Raw genomic sequence first — 24,042 nt, 5'->3', positions numbered from 1 at the left:
ACATCAAGTAATCAGTATTCTCTCTGTTTTCATTCAGCGATGGTACCTCCAGCTCCTTGATCTGGTCCAGCAGGCGCTGCAGGGGCATGTTCTTGTCACAGGGGTACTTCTTTCTGATGGAGTCCTGAAGGCCTTTCAGGTAGGCTTCGGTTGACTGGGCCTCTTCAAAGAACTGTTGAAGATGAACAGGACAGTCATTAAGCGTCTGCCTTCGGCTCAGGTCATGATCCCAGGGTCCTGGGCTCGAGCCCCACCTAAGGCTCCCTGCTCATCGGGAAGCCTGCTTCTCCCTCTCCCACGCTCCCTGCTTGTTTTCCTTCTCTTGCTATGTCTCTCAGTCAAGTAAATAAGTAAAATCTTGAGAAAAATAAATAAATAAAGATGAGCGTGATCGCGTGTTCATGAAAAGGCTCTCAGTAAGCAGCAGCATCCAGTATTTCCAGTATTTCCAGGTCAAAGACTACCTTTCTGGGGTCTAGTTAACAGGTGGCTAAAGAAACGGTATTAAGTCACGTGACAGTAAGAGGCGTCTGAGCGACGGGTGCCCAGGTCACCAATCTACGCTCCTCTAAACTGAAAGCCAATAAGTGGTATTTGTAAAATATTTCGAAGGTTATTTTTGGTGCTTTTACAAAATATATCCCAAAACATAAGGTATTAGGACCTAAACGACAAGTAAATTACAACTAAGCATAAAAACCTGAAAGTAGGCAGCATTCTCTTTGAGGTGAACATCAATGCACTTGGTGATCTGAAGAATCCAGCTCCACTGAGTCTGAAGAGTATCCATATAGGCCTGAAGCAAGAAAACGTCCGCTGTCACGTCACCGCTCAGGCATATAAGGACATCCGTCCTTTCACAGGTATGTGACCCCCAGTGAAAGCTACAGAACATTTCTTTATCGAATACCCACTCAAGCAAATGTTTTTCTAAAGAGTGAAAACAGAACCTCCCAACAGGAAACTCATGGTATGGTAGCGATTCAACTTAAAAACCAGTTTTAGCAAATAGATACCATCAGGAGTATTGGTCAAAATACTCACTGGAACAGCACAGCTACTGACCAATCAGAATTAGAGCAGACACTAGAGGCAGAACTGTCACAGGGCTGCTCCAGGGCACCCTGTCCCTATAATGCTGCTAGACGATAGGCACATCTGAGGAACCCGTTCAGAGGGCTTAAGGGTCTTGAGGCAGTGACTCTCATCAACTGATAGGAAAACCCTTCGTTTTGTTCTTTAACAACCAGTATGGCCATACCAGTTGATGTCACACCAGCTAATGTCAGCCTTGAACAAAGCCCACAGATGGCAGCCTCTGCAGGGCAGAGGTCAGCAAGCCACAGCCCCAGGGCCACATCTGGCCCACTGCCTGCATTTATAAATAAAGTTTTATTGGAACACAGCCATGCTCCTTCACTTACCTATTGTTATGGTTGCTTTCACACTATAATGACAGAGTCACGTAATTTCAACAGAAACCAAGTGGTCTGCAAACCTAAAATGGGTACTATTTGGTCCTTTCCAGAAAAGCTTGCCAACCACCGGTCTAGGGTGTTGATCCCAAAATATGTAAAATAAACTCATCATGGCTTTATGATAGATAAGAATCATTCATCTAGATAGTCTTTACCAAAAGTTCCCTTTTTTTCTCTAATAAAAAATATAAATCACATGAAGCCTACCTCAATTTTGTCTGAAGCCGGATGCTGATTGAGAACAAGCTGGTCACTTTCTTGTTTAAGCTTATTGAGCTCTTTTTCCTTAACCTCCAGTTGGCTCATGCGTATCTGTAAATGAGAGAAAAACCGACCCTTCAGAGCAAGTCACCATTGGCCTTCCAGCATTTCTGCCGTATTCAAAGGAAGTTAGAACTCAAAACTGCACTGTGGAAATGAGCAGCTCAAAGAATCATGTTAGGATTTCCTCCAGAATCATAGCATCTTTAAGACCAAAGAGAATGTCTGAGGTCATCCAGTACATGGCAGAGGGCACACTGGTGACATTTCTGGCCCAAATCCACACAGATAAAATATCTGTGTGGGATACAAGTAACGCGGGGATTTTCTAATTCTAGGTTCTAATCCCCCATCCTACTGTGCTCCCCACACTCTGGGATATCAGAATGCCTGATGACCCTCTCTACGGGCTTCCGGGATGTTAAGCAATGCACCGCCTCTCTAGAGTCCCTGAAAAGCTTCCAGAAAGGAACGGTTCTCCGCGACCACTTCAGCAGAGGCTGGATTCCAAGTAGCTGATTAAGTTCATCCCCATCCATCCCCAGGCAAGAGCCTCATGTCGACGGCCGGGAAGGCGAGCTTACAGAGAAGGCCTCCTGCTTCTGGGCGATGTTAGTGTTGCGGTCACTCCAGTCGTACAGAAGCTCCTCCTCCTCGCAGTCATTGATCCACATGATCTCTCGGGACGTGGCCTGGATGATGTTCTGCAGCTGCCGCAGGTGATCCATCCTCTCGAAGGACGCTTTCTGCACAGCAAGTTCAAAAGCAGTGTTAGGGTGACAGCAGGCACGTTAATGGGGTTCTCTGCAGATTCCAGAGATTGGTCTGTGTGGTCCCTTTTGCCAAAAAATAATTAATTAATCGATCAATCAATCAATTAAATCACATGAACCAATAAAACGTTCAGTGACTGCCTAGTACGTAAAAAAGACCCATCTACACTTACGACGAACAAGGGAGCAATTTTAGATTATTGGAAGAGCCTAATTCAGAAGGATCTTGACCCAGACACTGAGGTTTGGATTCAATAATTAGTTTCAGATTACAAAGGGAAAATTCGAATCTTAAAAAGATAAATCAAGCTTTTTCTGCCCTCTTCCGCACCCCCAAAATTCAAGGGACCGTCAGTCACAGCCAGACCTAATAGGACACTTGTGTCACTGCTAGTTACACTATTTAAAAAGGATCACCGCCAGGGCACCTGGGCGGCTGTGTCCGTTGAGTGTCTCACTCTTGATTTCAGCTGGGGTCATGATCTCGGGGTCCTGGGATCAAGTCCCTCATCAGGCTCTGCATTCAGCAGGGAACCCCCTTGAGGCTTCTCTCTCTCTCCCTCTCCCCCCGCCTTTCCCCTGACTCGTGCGCGCGCTCTCTCTCTCTCTCAAAAAATAAATAAATCTTTAAAATCAATCAATCAATACAAAGGATCACTACCAACTAGGAAATACTGAAAAGGTGAAGGTGACACAAATAGGCAAAAAAAAAAAAAGACAATAGCTCTTCTTCTTACCAGACCAGTGAATTGATTCCCACTTTGTCATAAAATGGTGATGATGGTCTAAGAAACCCCTCTCTGGGGAAAATGAGTCTTATTTTTAAACAAAAATACTTCAAAAAAGGCTGCATGTCACAAGTGGAAAGCTTTATTTCTTTAAGTACTTAAAACAGGCGCTATCTATGTGACTCTCAATTTACGACAGAACAGCACCGGGCACTGTCTTCAGAAAAGTCTTCTAACACTCACTTCTAAAGGGAACCGGCCAGGACACCTGCAAGTAGCATCTCTAGGCGCCATGCGTATCCTCCCAGACACTCCCACGGCCGTCAGGTTCCTCTCGCCCGGGCGGGCTCCACTTTAATGGAACGGAACCAGACTGAACACAGAGACTTACCAGCAGGTTTTCATACTCCTCCTCCAACTGGTAGATGGCAGATTTCTCACGCTAGAAGGAAACAAACAGCGAGTAATTATTTAATTCCCCTTGTGGGTGTGTATACCAACAGCAGCCCTTCTGAACCTCCCTTTTGTCAGACAATGACTTCGGATCACTCGGTAAAAAGCAGTGTTTGCTCTATAGAAAGTTTTACCCACAGGGACCTTTTCCCGGTTGGACTTGAAGGCAACCCTCTCCCCGCGCTGGCCTGGTGACACCATCTCCACGAAGTAAAGGGCCGATCACTGTCACTGGAGGACTCACTTGTTTAAAAATGTTAAGTTTCACAATATAATTTAGAACTCCCCAGATCTTAGAGAAAAGAGGGAGAAATTTGGTCAGAGACTTAGGGACAAGAGTAAGGGGAGAAAAAAGGCAGTACAAGTGAGGATGAGTATCTCTGGTCAAAGTAAAAAAAAAAAAAAAAAGAGGGATTTAAAAGCATGGAGACCTGGGTGGGAACCGGGCACTAAAAACCAGGTGATTTTAAAAACTGTAAAAAAAAAAAAAAAAAAAAAGGGGGGGGGGACACCTGGGTGGCTCAGTCAGTTAACCACTGCCTTTGGCTTAAGGTCATGATCCCAGAGTCCTGGGATCGAGTCCCGCATACGGGCTCCTTGCTTGGCAGGGAGCCTACTTCTCTCTCTGCCTTTGCCTCCTTGTGCACGCTCTCTCTCTCTCTCTCTCTCTCGCTCTGGGACAAATAAATAAATAAATAAATAAATAAATTCTTTTAAAAAAATAATAAAAAAAAAAACAGGTGATTATTTCATGATGCAATTCTTGACCCTGCTTCAAGGAAGACTGTCGGGAAGAGACACGTAGGAAAGGATTTGCCAAGCCCACAACACTCTACAATTGCTCTACTCTATTTGAAGAGATGCTCTGCTTGCTGAAAACAACAAAAAACCCCACCATCCCCCCCACCTCAAAAACACTTATCTACAAACCATGCACAAAATCATGTGGGTACGCCCTTTGCCTTTCGCTTACGTCTTCCTTAAGCATTAACACAATCTCTACTAGGTCTACCCGAGCCCACTTCCCCATTTATGAAATGGGATTTTTAGAAATTTCCAGTCCATTGGGGGAGAAATCTTAGGCTAATGTCTCAGCCAAAAATGCCCAGGATTGAGGAACGGCACAATGCTTCGGTATGCTTTTCCAAGACTCGACTACTGAAACATCTCCAAGTACCAGGTCGGCTTTGATCTTGTCCAGTTGCCAGCGGTAGTCCCCGATGGTGTTGTGGATGCTCCTGTGGCTGTCGATGTGCTGCTCCACGGAGGCCAGGTCCACGCCCCAGGCCACCATGTCCATCTCCGCCTGCCCGGGGAAAGAGAGGGTGCCTTCATGCCCGATGCTTTGCATCCGACTCACCCTACGCCCGCCCCCTCCCCCCCCGCATCAGGGGTCAGAGCACCAAGGGACATACATAGCATCCATTCCGATAAAACTGAGCATGTGTATATTCAGTATTTTTGAAACCAAAAAAAAAAAATTGTGTAAAGGACTGGCACTCTGAAACAGAGAATGGGGTTGGCCCAATACTTCCCCGAACTTGTTGAACCCCAGCTCAACACGGCTGAGGAGAGATGATGGAGGAACGAGATTCCTGAAAGCTAGATCATGTCCTCTGAGGGGGAAAACAAAAAATCTACCTGTGTACAAGTGGTGTGTATGTGTATGGGTGTGTAATAGGTGTGCATATCTACGTATGGCACATTAGAAATTACTGACAGAAGTTTCCATACACAGTCTTCTTCAACCGTGAGATAGTTCATTAAGCTTAATCATGTCCCAAGCTAAACAGCCCACCTAAACGTTATTTTGCATTGTTTATTCCTTTAAATTGTTTTGGTCCCTGTAATTGTCAACTCTTTAAATCCAGTGTTTACCATCATCTTTCAAGATGCCGAACTCTCTAGAGCCCATTTCAAGGAGAAGTTGCTACAGAGCATACTCAAAGCTCATTTCAATTAACATTGGCAATATTAAGATGGTGGGTTTATGTGAGCTCTTTAAAAATTAAATCTGACTCCCTTTCCAGTCTGAGTCTCCCTTACTTTGAATTTAAGAACACCCCATAATAAGAATCAAGCATTCTGTTCCACAAGCCTATCAGCTCATCTGTCTTTTGCATGAGCTCATGTAAATTTCCAAATCACCTGTGTCATCTCTTAGACATGCCAAGGGCAAACATTCCAGTCTGGTATTGCGGCAAGAACATAACACACATTGTTCTAAGCCACATCCATGTCCTAATACACTTGGCAAGCCTTCAGAGAGGGGAGCCATTTCAGCCAGACTGCTGAAAGTTACCTAGGACTTTGACCTTTCTCTTCCTGGGCTCACTGGGGCTTTAAAGCAGAAACAGGCCAGTGCACTTGGGAAGTTAATGAGATGACCAGGCTCTCGTGCCCGCCCCTCATTACCAGCCAGGAGTGCAGTATCTGACCCGTCCATCCGCAGAAGCGCAAATCAGGGAAACAAAACAAAAGCCTGGCACAGGAGATGTGTGACTGCCGACTGATCTGGCAAGGGACACTGCTCCCTTATCAGCTGGCCGGCCTGCCGCTCAGTCCCTGGGGGGAGTGAGAAAGAATGCCGGCTATGCTTGGGGGAAGAAGGATAAGAGGGAAAGGGCCCCAGAGAATTCAGGAGCAAACGGACAGGAAGGACAGGAAGTGATCGAACAACTTTTGGTTCCCTTGAAACCCTGGAGGCCAGCTGATCTGAAGTGCTTCGCTCATGAATCGCACCTAGTAAAAAAACACTCCCCTACCTGACACAAAACTGAGTCCAGGAGAGGATGCCATTTCCCAAAACTTAAAAAATGCTGAGCCTTCACAACAAGGGAGTGTCACGAAGCTACACCCAACATGAGTGCAGAAAATGACCAATTATGAGCTGTCCTTTCATCTGTCATACTGACTAAGAAGAAATTAAGGGATTGGATGTTTCCTAAGTGATTTGGTTCAAAGGTGGTCTCACCTAACATCACTTACCATGTAGTTCAAGCTCCATCAGCTCTGCCAAGCCTTCTTTTCAGGGGACTGGAGCACCACCCCTCCCCCAGCCCTATCTGCTCGGGACTTTATTACAGCTCAAACAGCAGTTAACCCCACATGCCCTGGACAGAAATGTGGCGTGTGGGTATCCATGTTTTCGTCAATACTATCCACTTTCAGAATTTCTGAACACTCACTTTCTGGTATGGTGCCAGTACATATAGAGAGTTCTAGAAATGTGTGTTCAAAGATCAAAAGGGGATCTAAAAACTAAGACTCTAGTCTGGTTTCTGGGATTACAACGGACTTTTCTCTTCTAGAAGCCCCACCTTCTGTGATAGTGCTGCACCGTCTTTATAACACGGAGGGGGAAAGCTTAACTAACTGAATGAATGAAAGTGTAGATTCATAAAGCCACTTAAGAAAGAACACATCCCCAAAATCTCGAGTGGCTGAGAAACTTGAGAACCGCTGCTCAGCTGGGCCGACGACAAACAGTAAGACCAATGCTTCTTAAGACCATGACCGCATGGCACCACAAACAATGTCTGTCCAATTAATCAACCTAACACATCCCCCTTCTCCAGAGAAGGGTGGCTCATCGGCATGCGGTTTGCGTGATACGATTCCCAGGGATGAGATTATGGCGTATTTCTAATGTCACCTGTTCATTAAAGGGTATAATGACCACATAAAACAACAAAACAATAATTAGCAGGGGAAACACTTTGTAGAAACCGCCGTGGCGGGGAAAGGCTCAGCGTAGACTCCGGTCGCCATTATTTCGCTCCCCTCCCACACCTGTGCCGTAAGGGTTGCCCAAGAACAACCGACACCTCAAAAATATAAGGGAAGCAACCGATGAACCCAAGCCAGAATATCCGGTTTTACCCTTTCCAGCTCTCGGATTTACCATGTTAAATGCATCTCCACAATGTGTTTTTTTAAGTACCTATCACTAACACAGATGAGGTCACTTACCATTCAGATAGAACAATGAATAGAACAATGAGGTTTTTTGGTGCATGAAGGCCAACACATTTTCAGGTTGTGAATCGTAAGAGCTAGACATTCAAAATCTACTAATTAAATTTTACCTGTGAGAGAAGTTTTGACAAGAAAATCATGAGGCTCCTTCCCCAAGCCACAAGAGAGGGGAAAAAAAAAAGTCTTAAGTTTTATTTATTTCAAAATAGAAGCCTTCGATTTAAATTGTACATGAGGCAGGGCACCTGGGTGGCATCTGACTCTTGATTTTGGCTCAGGTCATGATCTCAGGGTTGTGAGACCGAGCCCCACATTGGGCTCCACACAGAGCATGGAGCCTGCTTAGGATTCTCAATCTCTCTCTCTCCCTCTATCCCTCCCCCACTTGCTTGTGAGTGCACACCGCTCTCTCTTTCCTCTAAAATAAAAACTACAAATAAATTATAGATGAGGAAAATACCAAGTTTCTGCTGCCGGCGGAAATCCCAGACCACTCTGTGGCCAGACCACAGGGGCTGAGGCTGCCACGTTCTATACCTCTGACCCACTCTGGCTTGGAACATTCTAGAACCAACCTCATCAGGAAAGTGCTTACCCTCTGCTGCCTCATCCACCCCAGACATTCACTGGTGAGGCGCTTGGTGAATTCATCCCAGCCAGAGCCACTCTGACAGGTGTACCCTCCACCACCCTTGGAGCTGGCCCTCCGGACTCGAGGGGCGCTGATGGCTTTATAAAGGGCTCGCATTTGCTCCTGGAGCTGCAGCAGTCTGAAAAGAAAGGAAAACAATCACACTGTTGAAAGGAAACAGCCTAGGAGCCCAAATTTTGGGCAAACGTCCCGCATTCTGAGTCTCCTTTGTTGCCAGGATGGAGGTCACAAATGTTGGATTTGGAGAACTCTTTACCACCTGACTCAAATCTCAATCACGTATAAAAACCTCACTCTTGCGATGCGCAGAGCCTGAAACATCACAGAGAGTGCAGCTGACTTTGCCTAACCTGGTAGCACCCCCTGCTTTCCCCCTAAATTTCACCCTGGGAATTTGCCTCGATCCTGGGCCCCAGGTACCATGACAACAAAATCAAGACTATCCGTTTCTGCTTTAAACTGCTTTTCCAACTCTACAGGTCTCATTTTCTTTTTTTTTTTTTTTTTAATATTTTATTTGTTTCTTTGACAGAGATTACAAGTAGGCAGAGAGGCAGGCAGAGAGAGAGGGGGAAATAGGCTCCCTGCTGAGCAGAGAGCCCAATGCAGGGCTCGATCCCAGGACCCTGAGATCATGACCTGAGCTGAAGGCAGAGGCTTTAACCCACTGAGTCACACAGGCGCCCCCAGGTCTCATTTTCATACACATGAAACTGAGCTTGACTTGGTATTGGACCCTTGAAAGTCAAATGCTGTGCCGAAGGCCGTTGCTACTCCCCAGATGGAGGTCCAGAGAACATCGCGTAACCAACTCAACCCTTCAACACAAGCCGGCTCCTTTGGGCGGGTCTGTCTGATTCTTTTCACGACAGCTATGTAAGATGGAGGCAGTGAGTACAGACCATTTGTACGCAGTAGCTACGGAACAGCAAGCAAGGCGAGCCCTCCCCCTACAATAGCTGTGCTCCCTTCAAGGGAGGACCTGGGCCACGGGATTGAGCGAAAGTGGGCATATGACATTCTTGTTCAGGAGGCCTGCCTGCATTTGGGCTCTGGGGTAAAGGCAGTACCTTTTCTGATAAGCATCACACGGCTGGCCCATCTGTCGCATCTCTCTGATCAAGCTATCGGTAATTTCCATCTGATCATTGGCCTGGGCGAAACACTCATCCAGTTCTCTGCTCCGAGCCAGCTGTATCCCATCTCCATATTTCAGCTCCTAGAGGAAAGAATTCACATGAAGGAAACATGTGGAGAGACTGCTTCACGGGTGTTCACACCAGAGCGGAAAATGCTGGAGAGAAAAGCTTCACTTGTGTTAATGGCAGCAAAAGCTTCTGCTGTGAACTTAACAGTGTGAGTTTCCATTTGGCATGTGACTGCAAAGAATTCCTACCTGGAAATTACCTTATTAATTTGAGAGAGGTGGGTAAATAGAGGAGGATTCATGAAGCAAAATTTGTGGACTGTGTTTTAAATTTTTACTAGGCTTTTGAAAGTGTATTTATGGAACAGTGACCTTTCCCTTTCTTCAGTGTGTTAAATGCTATCTTTCCTGTTTACAAACAACATTCAGCCAATGGAAATTTCACCGGGGTGAGAACACGGTACTATTATGCTAGATAAGGTCTTTTACACATGAACTGTGATTTTCCTCCGTCTTACAGGAACAAAGCTTTTCCATTCTTAAAAAGGAAGCTATCTAATTCATTGTCTTGGGCCAATCAATCTCCTGCTTCTAATGACACAGAACCCTTATGTGAGATGTCGCCTTTGGGGGAGCTGGGTGATGGGCACACGAGAGTGCTCCGTACTATTTTTACAACTTCTCATGAGTCTATCATTATTTTCAAATTAAAAATTGTTTTAGAAAAGGAAACCATCCTCTTTTCCCATGCGAAAGCCTGCTGCCACAGGGCCATACAGGAGCTTTCCCTGGAATTTTACATTTGCTGCTTTAATCGGGCTTCAGCCAAATGAACCTTCTTTCTCTTAACAGAAACGGTAGCAAACACACTACATTTCCCTGACGTTATTACTCTTCCGTGCACATAAGTAAAAATACACTGAGAACGTGATGCCATGTAAATTTTCGAAACCACATGGAAAGCGTTTCCATAGCCACTACACCTCGTGTCCAGGTCTGGGGCATGCACGTGTTCAGTCTGAGTTGCCGGAGTTTCCCGTTTTATTCTAGGTAAAGGAATCACGGCTCTGTGAGAAGGAGTGCGCTGCAAATGAGAGATTTGAAACAACCCGAACTAGAACTAAGCTTGTTTGCCAAGTCCCTAATATCCTTTTACAGGGACTAAAGTGAAGTTATTTTTTTTTAACTGGGTGAAAATGACCAGAATCCACCCCAGATCTCCAAAATTGAGAAATTAGAACACTAAGATATTCTCCAAACAGAACCTTGCAAATTCCCTTGGTTAAAATCCCTCTTTATATTTATTTAACAGGGGTACTTTGTGATGGGCCAGATCCCTGGTCCGCACCGGGGAGGCTGGAACTCAGTCCCTTCGTGGGGACATGCAATAAATCAGGGGAAGGAGAGAGAAGGGGTCTAGGGCCGCACCATTCTCTAGTCTAGTTTTAGCAAATTCGAATGCTAGCTACAGTGTTTCAAAATGAAAACCTGACACATACAACATCACAGCATCCAGGATTTCTAAGCCTGTTTCAATGAGAACCTAAGCTAATATCCAGAAATACTGGGAGGTTTTCGCAAATGCCACCATTTTCCTCAATTTTCAATTGCACTTTCTTTTTTTTCACTTTCTTTCTTTCTTCCTTCCTTTCTCTCTCTTTTTCCTTCCTTCCTTCCTTCCTTTCTTCCTTTTCTTTCTGCTTCTCAAATAGAATTGTTCTCACAATACGATAATTTTTCCTAAAGAAAAAAACTAACTTCTTAAATTGATGGTGTACACAACACAAACCCACGATATACCCAAGTCAGGCTGCATTTGTAAGAAGAGAAAGCGCTGCAATAATCACACAAAGAATAATAAATGAGCTGTTGCAAAGCCAAAAGGGTGGCCATCTGTGTAAACATTTGCTGGGGGAAACCCTGGGTGAGCACTGGTTTCCATCGTCAAACCAACATCACCACTAGGTTAAGAAGATACACACCCCTCTCTAGTCCGTTTAGAAAAAGATCATCTCTAAACTCTAAGTATGTGAAGGAGGGTCGTGAGTGAGGAAGCACAGGTCAGGAGGATAAGGTGATGCTAACGGGTAGCAAAGCAAGATGTGGCCAACGGAGCGGGACAAGCAAGCTCACCGGCTGCACGATCAGCTCTGCCCGCATCAGGCAGTCCGAGCAGTTCTGGAGAAGCTCCTGGATGGTGTTCTGGTTCTGGTGCCTGGACATCGTCCCGGTTTGACTGATGAAGCAAACACAAAAAAGCAGGCATGATTTTTTTTTTCCTGTTTCAAAACAATTTCAAACTTTCAGAAAAGTTGCAAAAATGCAACAAAAACACTCCTATAGACCCTTCACCCAGAAATGCTAACATGTTTCTTGTATCCCCCTCTTCTCTCTCTGTAGGTGTATTTACCTATCGATACACACTTCTGAACCACTTGAAGATCATCATAAGCATTTACGCCAATATATTCCAGCATAAGTTTCCTAAGAATAAAGACTTTCTATTACATAACCACAGTAGAATTATCAAAATCAGGACATTTAAAACTGAATATGATTCGCTAATCTATAGAACATTTTTCAATTTTACTAATTAGCCTAATAATTACTAAATTTTTTTCCAGGTCTAATATCCAACCCAGAAATAGTCCCTTGAGATGTAAAAACACAATTCTAGCAGCTTATCTATCACCTTTCCTGCTTCATCCCCCAATAATCCACAACGAGGATTATCTGCACAAGGCCCTCCAAGGGAAGACTTCAACGGATCAGACCCAGAGCATGAAAGTTTCACTGGCGAGTCTGGCTGGGGAAAACAGCTAGAGGCACGAGACAAGCTTATTCTAAAGGAGTATTTTCTGCAATCACAATGAGACAATAATGATAAATATGGTGTCAGGAAAGTAAAGGGAAATGTAAATAATACAAAAACAAGCCACTTTGCCTTTCAAGATGGCCCTATGGAATATTTTTCTCTACAAGGACAATAACCCAAATGTACATCTCAAATGAAACACTCTTTTTTAAAGATTTTGTTTGAGACAGAGTGAGAGAGAGAATGAGCTGGGGAGAGGGGACAGAAGGAGAGGGAGAAGCAGACTCCCTGCTGAGCAGGGAGCCTGACTGGGAGTTCGATCCCAGGACCCCAGGATTATGATATGAGCCAAAGGCAGGTGCTTAATGGAGAAAGCCATCCAGGCGTGTCCCCGAAACACTTTTCTGGTAGATGCATGACAGAAATCTTAAAAGAAAGGTGGTAATGTAGATGTACCATATTTTAAAAGAAAGTGATGGCAGGAATGTAATGTGTTCCAGATAGAAGTCAAAAGAACAAGGTATGATAAAAATAGTCTTGCTTGGTCATTTGCCGGGATACTCTAAACCACAGCACAGCCTCCTATAGCTTAGTTTAAGAGAGATTTAAAGCATGTTGAATTATGGTTTAATGTTCAGGAAAAGGCCTCCCAAATGCGTTGCAAGAAGCCTGAGTCCCTCACAGGGCCCCGGAGGCACCCAGGCCCCCTGGCCAGGGCCGGCCTACACCTGCAGAAAAAACTGTTCGACGCCTATTTGATGCATTCACTTTCTCCTACAGGTATGTTTACGGGGGGGGGGGGGGGGGCTGTCTGTGTGTGCTGTAAAGAAAGATTTTCACTGCTTAATAAAAGGGGGGTGCTGTAAAACCCAGGCTATACTATTATGCACAGATGGGGTAAAATCGCAAGAAATTTCTCCCAAGGCACCTGATTCTGCATCTTTGCACACTGGGGAAGCACTGACTTTCCCTGCCAGTTCTTTGCCGTCCCTCCCTGCAAGCAAGGCTCCTACAAGCCAGCACTAGCTGATGTATGTGGGTGAGGACCCAAGCTTTCCCTGGGAACCACTCCTGGACGATGACGCCGCTCGTACGCCGCTCGTCCAGGCAGGCCCAGGCAGAGTGCAGCCCGGAGCACAGCCCAGACGGCCCACCCAGCAAAACCAGCACGCCCCACCCCTCACCCGCCATGAATGCAGCCTTCTCTTCCTTCCATGCTGAATGATACAGGAAATCTGGCACATTACATCGCTGAGATGTAAACAGGACTCCATCAGTTGTCAAAACTTGTGCAAAATTCCAATCGCATTAGAATCACAGGAAAGACATTCAAGAGACAAAGGGGAAAAAAACTGGGAAATACAGAAAGCTCATTTAGAACCCTAGGATGGAAAAGGAATCAGGAAGGTCCTGTGTAATTATCTTCACTGCTTCCTCTCCCCTGCATACATCTGAATTTAAATTAAAACAAAACAAAACAATAACAACAAACAAACAAACAAACAAAACCCGGGTAACTTCATGCTGCTGATAATTCTCAAAAAAAAGTCTTCACGCTTCGCTAAAGGACCTGCCTATGTTCGCCACACATGCCCTAGATACCCACTAAAACCCCGTACATGTCGCTTGGCAATTAAGCGAATACACCGACAACTATACAGCAAGAGAAATGCACAAAAATTGAGTCTTTTTAAGGGTCAACAAAAAAGGAAAAGCTAAGTGTTAGAACAATGTAATGGAGACTCTTTGGCCTTGCTGTTTGTCTACAGGAAAAATATGACCTAATTAACCAAGTTCCATATGACATACTACTTCTCGAGACTTCACCTGGCTCTTAAAGAGCCACACAACCCCTCTTTAATCTGTTAAGACTCTCACTTCGGTCCAAGGTGTGGCCCAGAACAACCTTCGGAAACAGAGCTCGGTGAGAAAGGGAACTGGGTGTACGCTTTTCCCATAGGTCAGTCTGTCAACATGAGACAAAGGGAGGGAGACTCGGGCCCACTGAGATTTGGTGACTGGGGAAAAGAGAATCCACTTTCTTGTTCCGTTTGAGGGTCTTTGGCCCAAGGGAGGATCCCCGTAGAAACGGATCTACTGAAATCAGGGAGGAAGGGCAGGCGAAAGGATTGTGACTCCTGGAGTCGGACTGGCATCAGGCCCCTGACCTGGTGAGGTGCAGGATTCTTCAGCAGGAGAGCCGGGAGGGCTGGCTTCGGGGAACAAGTGTGTTTTTTTACAGTTGTACGCCATTCACAACTTTTTGAGTCAAATCATATTTTGTATCGATCACATAACAATTCTGGAACTTTTTTTTCTTTTAATATCAGAAATGTCTAGACCTGGGTTTTCTCATCTGTTAGGCAAGATGATACCTAAGATTTCTTTAGTTCACTCTTCCTCTCTTCTGTAACTGTTTCATGAAACTACCAAATGAACTCCCTCCTACTGAGAATATTAAAAAAGTCTGTCCTGTCTCATGGCAGGGAAGTTTCCTCTTAAGTTCATCCAGGGATTGGGAAAATGCACAATTCTATCACAGGTGAAGAAATAATTTTTAAATAAATGTACTTACTTAACAAGCATGGAAATATTTTAAAAATCCCTGGCCTCAAAGAACTTTTCACTACGGGTACACATAGGTGTTGGGGTGCAGAGATTTTAAACCACGATGGGAATTGAACTAACAAGCTCAAAGTTCACGTTTTAAATCCCATTTCAGTGACTCAGTGACATGGAAGGTGAAAGATGTCATGTGAAAAAAAAAAAAAAAGACCCACACGAAAAGAAAACTCACTTGGGTCAGATCAGTCAAAAAATACTGACTTCTAAACTAAAATTAATAGCTGTCCTTGAAAAAATAACATTTGTCCTCAACTTTTCTGAAATTCTGGTTTTTATCTTCAAACTTACAAAGGCAAACGATTCATACGACAAAGAACCTGCCTACACAAACGCTTTAAAAAAAAACAACCTCGCTCTGAAACTTGTTTAAACAAGTAGTGGTTCAAACAGTTTACATAAAGATCCCTTCAACAACGGCTAAACGGAAAATGCGTTCTGGATTTTAATCCAAATTTTAGGGACAAAGCACACAAATATGTGAACAATATTAGACAGTTATCTTTTATTTTACTACTGACAAATAACATTCTTTTCTTTAAAAAAATAAGACTTCAGAATTAGCTGTTTTAAGACATTAGTTTAACACTGCCAAGAATATTATAGGAAAAAAAAACACAAGACAAATATTTTGAACAGAGGCATGCAGCATTACAAGGTAATTTTTTTTAATATTTACTTTTTGTTTTTAAAAGTCATTTTATAATATCTATGCTGTTCATTACACATGTGGCCCACGCCAATGAATTCTGCATTTCTTTTTTGGATACACTTTCTCTCCTATTGGATTCCTTCTCGTCTCCCTTCCTCTGTCTCCCTTCCTCCCTCTCTCTCTCTCCGCCACCATCTTTATCTCTTGCCTTTCTTTTGTTCATTCCATCTACCTAGGGTCCTGAACAAGTACCAGAAATGGCATTTTATGTCTCTTTATACATTCAGGTTCGAAGAATAGTGGCCTTAGAAAAGCTCCATAAATACTCATTGGAAATTACAATTGTGCGATGCATTAATATTGATCTTAAAGGCTATTTGCATAGCTCTTTATCATTTTCAAAGCATTTTAACATGTGCTATTTTGAGTTTCTTTCAAGGATCTTGAAAGAAGAAAAAGTGATCTTTTTACTTTTTCACGGAAGGACGGTATCATTCCTCCAAGACACATCAAATGCGCTACGCAGCGGAAATGTCATGTGTCCATCCTTTGGAGGTCACAGACCAAATGCCGCCTGCCTGGAGCTCTTGTGTTCCCACCTCTACCCTTGTTTTGCACTAGTTATTACACACCTGTCTTCCCCAGTCCTGGAGAGCAAAGTCCCATATCTTAGTCACCCTTGACTCCTCCATGCACCTAACAACCTTGTTTTGCACACAGAAGGTAGTTAATGCATGTTTGTTTGGTTTAGTAACGAAGAAGAAAACCAAAGGTAAATAAAAGGCTGATCCAAGGATATGACCACCATCTCCTTACCCTGATTTCCAAATCCAAGTCAGGCGGCGCACCTGCCCTGTCCCCTACCCCCCCCCCCTCATTCCCACCCCAACAATGTGCAAAAAGGGTTTTTTCCTATAAATTTTAGAAACGGGGTCTTCTCCAAGCCTTCATTTTGTCCTCACCCAGGAGCTTTGGAAGCCGTCTGTAATAAAAGCTCCAACTTCCTTTCCGTTTTATTATTCTCACACTGTTTTCAGTGGATTGGAGCATTGTGGGGCGAACAGATGACATACCATTAACTTCATGAACATTCTGAGGTCGGTAGACCAAGAGTCCATTCCCTGCTCCGCCACTTCTGCTTGTTCAGCCTGTGACTCTGAGCAACTTGCTCAGCGCCTGGAGTTTCTGCCTCTATGACACACAGAACACACTGGCCTCCTGGGCTTGACGGGATTCTTAAGGGGAGCCAGGAAGGTCGGCAATGTCCCACACAAACCCAGTCCTCACTGCAGCTGCTGCTAGGATAGGATTCTGAGATTTCAGTTTTATCTTGCATTTTGTGTTTTTGTCTCAGTGCATAATTTTGAGGTTTGCCCAAGGATATTTTGCATCAACTGGGTTAAGGTGAGAAGCAAAAAAGAAAAACAAAACAAAAACCAAACCAAATCAAACAAAACAAAGACATAAAAAAGAAGAAATGGATTAGGCATTAAATATGAGGCATTTCACGGGTTCCCAAAATTATTACAAGACCTGAAATTAAAAGTTTGAGATGATTCAAAGACAGTGACACATTTTAACAGCACAAAACTTACTAACGGGAAAAGAAAATTCAGAAAAAGATGTTCATTAAGTGGGGATGACACATGAATATTTGGTCCTTACAAACTTAATGCCATAAGAATTTCTATTTTGAATTATTCCCCTATGAGAAACCTCCCATTCATTCTGAGGGGAAAAAAAATCATTTACAGGTTATCTGGTTATTCCTCACGAAGTCAGCTCCTTTTCAACTTTTTGCAGGTGCCAGATGAAGCAAGGGATATTATGTTTGCATGTTAAAGAAATTTCATTCCAGGGGCTCCTGGCTGGCTCAGTTGGAAGAGCATGCAACTCTTGATCGTGGGGTTGTGAGTTCGAGCCCCATGCTGGGTGTAGAGATTACTAAATATATAAACTTTAAAAAACAAATAAATAAAAAATTGTCAATGTGATTCCAAGCAAGACACTAAAATCTGTTTGCTAAAGCATCATCAATTTCATGAAATGTGGATTTCACCTTCATGAGGTCCTCCCAGGTCCTGGACCCGACCAGTCCCAGGTGCGAGCGATAAGATGTAAATGGTTGGGCTGTGCTAACATTTTCCAGGATGTTGCCCCAAAGGAGAGGCTCACTGAGACTTGGGGTCTGTGGGGCAGTGCCTTCAATATCAGAGCCACACCTACTGTTTCCCATGGAGTGCAGGACAGAGAAAGAGAAAAGGGAAGGGTGGGGCCGGGGCCGAAGCAGCATGGCCTCCAGACTGAAGCACGCCTTCTAGAACCTCCTCATCTGGAAAGACTGGTTGGCTGAGGGTTGAGCCGACTCCCCAAGTCACACCCAAGCCTGCCTTTGCTCCACCCTAGGTAGTCAGCTCTGAGCCATCAGGGCCATCAGCAGGTTTTTTCTCTTTCCCAAGACATTTCAGTCACCTGAACTATGATGAAATTATGCCCATATTTAGAGGACAAAGTTAACTGCTGTTGAAAGCTGTTCTGCAGGGCTGACCAACAGGAGCTGGCGGAAGGCAGCATCACACTGTGTTTCTTCCTAAGCAGATGGAAACCCTACCGGAGTAATAACAAAAGGGTATAATGGTTATGAAATAAATATTTCACAGGAATGCAACAGATTAAAAGCGTTTTTAGCTAGAAGGGTTTTCAAGTACAAAAGATAAATTCTAATAGCCAAGGTCTGATTGTTTCTTGACCCACTATGGTATCCTGGATTCAAATGCAGCTCAACTGCTCACTAGCTGTGTGACCTGGGCCACATCACAAAGTCACTACTTTAACCTCAGTTTACTATCTGTACAATGGGAACCTTCCGATAATGGACAGAAGATACCTGGCACATCACAGGTGTCTCCCGGGTGATGGTTAACTATTATTAACCACTGATCTGATACTTTTATAAAAGGTGGAACTTACTCAAAGTTAATAACCATGTCCGTGTTATCTGCTCTCGATTAAGCTAAACTGAATCTTACTTTGCAATCGCTTCCCAGAAAAATATTTAGAAGATCCCTGCTGTGAGTCACTCGACTCCAAGCCTGTTTTCTCAGACTCTCCCTGGCTTTTCGCATCCAGCTCTCAGTGGCAGCCGCCACTCCACCCGGCCTCACACACTTTCCTATCCCACAACCAGGCCACCACCCTCAATCAGACTTTCATCACCTCTCTCCTTCACTGCCTAATGGTTTCCTTAAGCCACCTTCCTCCATACCAAGCACACAGCTGCACAGAAACCATCCTACAGCTCACTAGGACAGAGTTAGTTCTCTGCTCCTTCAGTGGAGGACACTATCCCTCGGCTTCCGTGAAAACCTGCAATGGCTCCCCTCTGCCTATGCATATTCCCCACCATGGGGTCAAGGTGTCCCAAGGGCTGGTCCCAACCTGCCCTTCCTCCTTGATGTCTTACAGCTTCCCACTCAAAAAGGAGACTGCTCTACAGGCCTTGAATGTGCTCCTGGGCTTTGGCCTCCCAGATTTTTCTCATGCTCCTCTCTCCCCCTGGAATGTTCTTTGCCCATCCATCCTGACCTGCTGAAACACTCCCAAGTCTAATTCAGCATCACTTTCTTTATAAAATCTCACTAGTGCCTCCACTGCAGATGTTATCTTTAGGAAGCCTTGCAATCACTGATACTCTCCTGCCCATTATCCTTTTGAATTATGGTGCTTATTTTCCTTTAAAGAGCTCTATTTCTTTCAAGAAGACTTTGTCATGCAAAAAAAAGAAGTCTTTGTATTTTCACCTTTAAGGCTCCTTGACACCTAACACTCACCACATGTTCCATATTTACTGAATGAATGAATGAATGAATGAATGAATGAATGGAACTGAGATACTGCCATTAAGTACAGGACTGTCCAGTCTACAACAAAAGATACATGGTCTAAAGGCACAGGCTGACAGGAGGGCAGAGGGGAATAGCCTTGAGTTCCCCAGCCAACTTCGCCATGAGTGGACTTAGGGATTTAGGGCAAGTCTTACTCTACTGGTCTCTAAAGTGGAAGAATGAGGCTTCTGTCCATCTTTGCACTCTCCCCAGCCTTAAAATTCAATGCAAATGGACCCGTGTATCTCTCGCTAAGGAAGAGGCTTCTTTTTAAAAGATCGTTTATTTTTTATTTTATTTCTTTATTTGACAGGCACAGAGGCAGGCAGAGAGAGAGAGAGGTGGAAGCAGGGCTTGATCCCAGAACCCTGGGATCATGACCTGAGCAGAAGGCAGAGGCTTTAACCCACTGAACCACCCAGGCGCCCCTAAAAGATAGTTTAAAACAAACTTTGTATCAAGTAAGGTTCACATATATTTGGCTTTGAAATCACAAGTTCTGGAGAAAACTAAGCATTAACTTTACGACCACATATTTCTGAAGCTTAATCACCGTATTTGGCTTTTAATACTCCAATAATATCCACACTTTGATCAGTGAAATATACAACTGTGGGACTTTGTCGCTTGGCCTCCAAATTTCACTACAGATTTGTCATTTCTTTTAACCACAGGAACAAGGCTGGGGTAGATCTGCCTAAACTGAAAGGCATATTAGTATAACATCCTATACAACCAAAATCCACAGTTTAAATTTTCAAAAATATACCTCTTACATCATCAAGCGCATAACATTTACCAAACTTTCAAACACTGAGTAAAAAAAAAGAAATGAAAGTAGTTTTGATTCCATTGAGCCTACAATAAAGAAAACAGAAAAGACAGGTGGGCAGGGAAGGAGGGAGAACCACAAATGAGATAAAATACTGTCTTAAGAACTGACAAGTGTTATCAATATAAAGCACAGACACAGGAAGATGTTTTAAAGTCATCTTAGAAAGAAAAAGAAGATTTGGGCTCTTTACACACTCAAATTAGTTTACTTAGGGAAAGGTTAGATACAAACACCAATTCCTTAAATTTGCGATTATTTAAAAAAAAAATCACTCAGACAATAAAGTGGCAGTTTAAATAGACAAGCTTAAATTCAACCAACAGCTTCCATGCCAATTTTTGTGCCTTAAAAAGAAACAAAAACCTTTATTTAGAAAGACTTTGGGGGCAGAAAAGCACTTAGTGAATTCTTAATCCTCCTTCATTTGGGGGCAGTCGGGTCAGAGATGAAATCCTACTTCTACAAAGTACATGCTCCGGGACAACAAGTCCCTCCGCGCAAAACCATTAAAAACACCAGAAAAAAAAGGTGTCGGCACAAGTCCTGTCTCTCTTCAGTCAGTTCTCCTTATTTTTAAGATCCACAAGTCAGCAGTTGCTGGGAGTGTGTGTGTCTGTGTGTGTGTGTGTGTGTACACGCGCCTGCTAATTCTCATTCCAGAGGGGTCAGCAGCACCATGGGCTGCCAGGCGTGCTGGGAGAATCCCCATTACTGGATCAAGAAAGAAGGGCCCCAAGCTGACTCCAGCCCCCAAGCAAGACGCCCCGCTGCTGCGGCTGGGGGGGGGGGGGGGGTAGCAACATCAAAGCGCAGAAAAAAACGCCCTTCCCCCCAAATTACGTAATTCAAAACTTCAGTCTGTCTTCCCTTGCTAGAGAGGTAAAACTTGACATACTCATAAACAGCTTTTAGGCTGGAAAAACAGAACACAAGATATAATACCATGGGAAAACATTGAGCCTCCTCAGAACTTAGTGTTTTTGTGAAGGATCCTTACAAACCATGCATCTTTCCGCAGTTCGTTAGCCGATACATAATTCTTCACAAATTTACCTCTACAGGAGGCCAAGGGAGCAAAATAATCCATTAACCAGTAATGTTTATTGTCAATTGAAAAAAAGCAAGGACTCTGAATGAACACAATCATATTTTTTTAAAAAATACAAAATCAAAATGAAATACTTGGTTCATAAAATGCCAGAAAAAAAAAAAAAAAACTGCTGCCCAAGAATCCTTGCAAAATTATGACTTGCCTATAAATGTGTGGGTTAAAAGAACGTGCTTCCCAAATACAGGAAGACTGGGAGGGAAAAGTAAAGTGTCAGATTTAATCGGTTGGCTAAGTTTTAAAATAAACTTAAAAACCAAAGTGATGACTGGCAAAACTTTCTCCCCATTTTTCCTAGTACTCGGTACGTGTCTCCTGGAAATCCCCGGGGTGCATTATGTTCAGAAAACAAGAGCTCCAAGATCGAGACAATTCTTTGCTAACTCAAAAAGAGGAAATCAATTGCCAAGATTGATTTCGGGGAAAATAAAGACGTAAATAAACTGAAGCAGAAAACAGGTCAGAAAACAGGTTGCAACTCGAGCAGGCCCTGCGTTCAAATCTGCTGGTAAAACAAAAAACTCCTGGAGTGCATTCAGGCTGCTCCTCCCCAGCCTAAGGCCACAGGCAAGGTAAATAATTTTCTGGAACGCAATCCAGTTTCCCAAAAGCCCTGCTTGGGAAGGGCTTGCAGGGGGGCGGGGAGGGCGCCGACCGCAAAATTCTCACGGATCCCGTGGGCATCCCGCATCCAGCTCTGCGGACCCAGTAAAAGCAGCCTCATTATCTTCCCCCATCCTCCCAAACGACTCCTGCGATCGGTTTCCGCAACGATTCTGAGAAACAGACCCTCCCCACATCCCGGGGGTCCCCCGCGGGGTACCTGGATAGGGAGAGGCCCCCAGCGTCGCGGGCTGGCGCGGATGGGAAGCAGCGCCCACCCCGCCACATGTCCCCGCTGCCACCCGAAGACTCTGCGCCCGCACTCGGCTACCAATAATCCACCGAGGTCCTTCCTCCGGGATTTTTTTAAAAGGAGGAAACCAAGGGCGCAGGCTCAGGGCCACAGGTACGGGGGCTGCAGCGCAACGGGGCAAGGGGGCAGGCGCATCCCGGCAGAGGCCGGACCTGAGGCCTGGTGACTGCTCCGGCCCCAAAACTCAGTTTGGGTAGCAGGCGAGACCCAGGCGGGGCCTTCTTGAGACCCGACCCAGAACCGCCGGACGCGCAGCCTCCTTACAAAAGCCCTGGGTGGCGGAGCCGCCAGGCGCCCGAGAGGGGTGGTCTCGGGGTGACCAGGAATTTAGGATAAGCCACCAGAGGCGGAGGATCCCCGAATCCGAGCCCTGCCTACAGGTCAGGCCGGAATCCCCGCTCGTTTACTGTTCTACTTTTGGTAATCGTTGGTTAGGTTGGTTTTGTTGTCGCAGCCCCGCCCGACCTCCCACCTGCAGACCGGGACCAAGGGGATGCCAGCTGGGCCCCGCGGCGCAGGGGGTGGAGGGGAGGAGTCCTGGAGGCAGAGACCCGGGTGGAACGCACGCCCGCCGCGTCCTCCTGCACCCTTCGCCGGCCACCCTCCTGCCCCGGCTCGCGGGAAGCGAGAAGGTTGAGACCGAGAACCCGTTTGCAGGGAAGGACCGCTCCTCTCCGGGCTCGCACACCCACCCACCCGGGTGTGAGCAGCGCACGGGGCGGGAGGAGACCGGGCTGCTGCCCCAGCGCCAGCAGGAAGTGCTTTCACGAGGTCGAGCAAAACCACTTTCCTCCTCCAGGACCTGGCTTTTTTTCGTCGACCAGAGAAGGGCTCGCCCCTCCCTGTCCCAGCGTGCTGGGGTTCGGAGAGGAGAGCACGGAGACCCCGCGGGCCCGGGCGCCCGGTGTCTGCCCGCCGGCCGGTACCCACCAGTAGCCGTCCGAGTTCTGGTCGGTGACCGTGCAGCGCCGGGAGTAGTACATCCTGCTGGTGCCCCCGCCGCCGCCGCCGCCCCCACCGCCGCCGCCGCCGCAGGTCACCTCGTAGCGCAGGTCGGGACCGGACTCCGCGCGGGTCATGCGGCCCAGCGTGTTGATCCGCGGGTGAGAGCCTCCGTTGCAGCTCATGTCGGCGGGCACTCAGAGAGCAGCTCAGCGCCGAGGCATAAGCGAGGGCAGGCGGGCTCGGAGAATGTGGGGTGGGGTATTCGAAGGAAAGGCCCCCAAACTGGGAACCGGGACGGGCGCGCAGTAGGTCGCGGGGACGCTCCTGGCCACCAGGGCCGTCCTGGCCGCTGCGAGCGCGGTGCGGCGGACGGTGGTCGGGCGCGGGGACGACGACGGGCGGGGAGCAGGAGCGGCTGAAGAGCTGTGGCTCAGAGGGCGGCGAGGGCGCAGAGGAGCGGGCTCGCGGCTGGGTGTTGGTGTTGGTCGGTGGGGGCGCGAGTCTCCGCCCCGCAGGCACCCGGCGCCCAGGCCACACCTGGCGGGTTTCTTCCCAGGGCGGGGTGCGGCCGCTGCGCCTCCCCGCCCCACCGCGGGTGTCACCGACGCGCTCGGGCCGCCCCTCCCCACCTGCGCCCGCCGGCCCGCGGCTCCGCCCTGCGCCTCCGAGGCCGGGGGAACGCCGGCAGGGGCGGGGTCCCCGAGACCCGAGCGCCCCGGGCGCGGCGACCGAGGGGAGGGCGTGCGCCGCCGGGGGCCCTTTGCTCAGCGCTTCGGCTGCGGCGGCGGGGCAAGC

At 46.2% G+C, this 24,042-nt stretch overlaps 1 protein-coding gene across 2 annotated transcripts in view; it reads right to left on the bottom strand.

The window, feature by feature from the left end:
- The window catches only part of LOC123941513 (desmoplakin), a 43,840-nt gene extending 20,171 nt beyond the window's left edge, over positions 1-23,669 (bottom strand). The window contains exons 1-10 of one of the 2 annotated variants that reach the window (XM_046004800.1): positions 23,233-23,669; positions 11,604-11,706; positions 9,394-9,542; positions 8,267-8,441; positions 4,871-4,999; positions 3,632-3,682; positions 2,324-2,485; positions 1,686-1,790; positions 701-796; positions 47-172 (exon numbers count right to left, since the gene is read on the bottom strand). In XM_046004800.1, the coding sequence (XP_045860756.1) occupies positions 47-172; positions 701-796; positions 1,686-1,790; positions 2,324-2,485; positions 3,632-3,682; positions 4,871-4,999; positions 8,267-8,441; positions 9,394-9,542; positions 11,604-11,706; positions 23,233-23,429 (1,293 nt within the window). In that variant the 5' untranslated portion in view covers positions 23,430-23,669. The remainder of the gene's footprint in view (positions 1-46; positions 173-700; positions 797-1,685; positions 1,791-2,323; positions 2,486-3,631; positions 3,683-4,870; positions 5,000-8,266; positions 8,442-9,393; positions 9,543-11,603; positions 11,707-23,232) is intronic. The other variant, XM_046004799.1, reaches the window with a different exon arrangement.
- Between the last annotated feature and the right edge of the window lie 373 nt (positions 23,670-24,042).

The sequence above is a fragment of the Meles meles genome, chromosome 5 (genome assembly GCF_922984935.1).
Source record: "Meles meles chromosome 5, mMelMel3.1 paternal haplotype, whole genome shotgun sequence".
Lineage (NCBI taxonomy): Eukaryota > Metazoa > Chordata > Mammalia > Carnivora > Mustelidae > Meles > Meles meles.
Note: the sequence above shows the minus strand (reverse complement) of the source record. Positions and strands in the feature narration are given on the sequence as shown.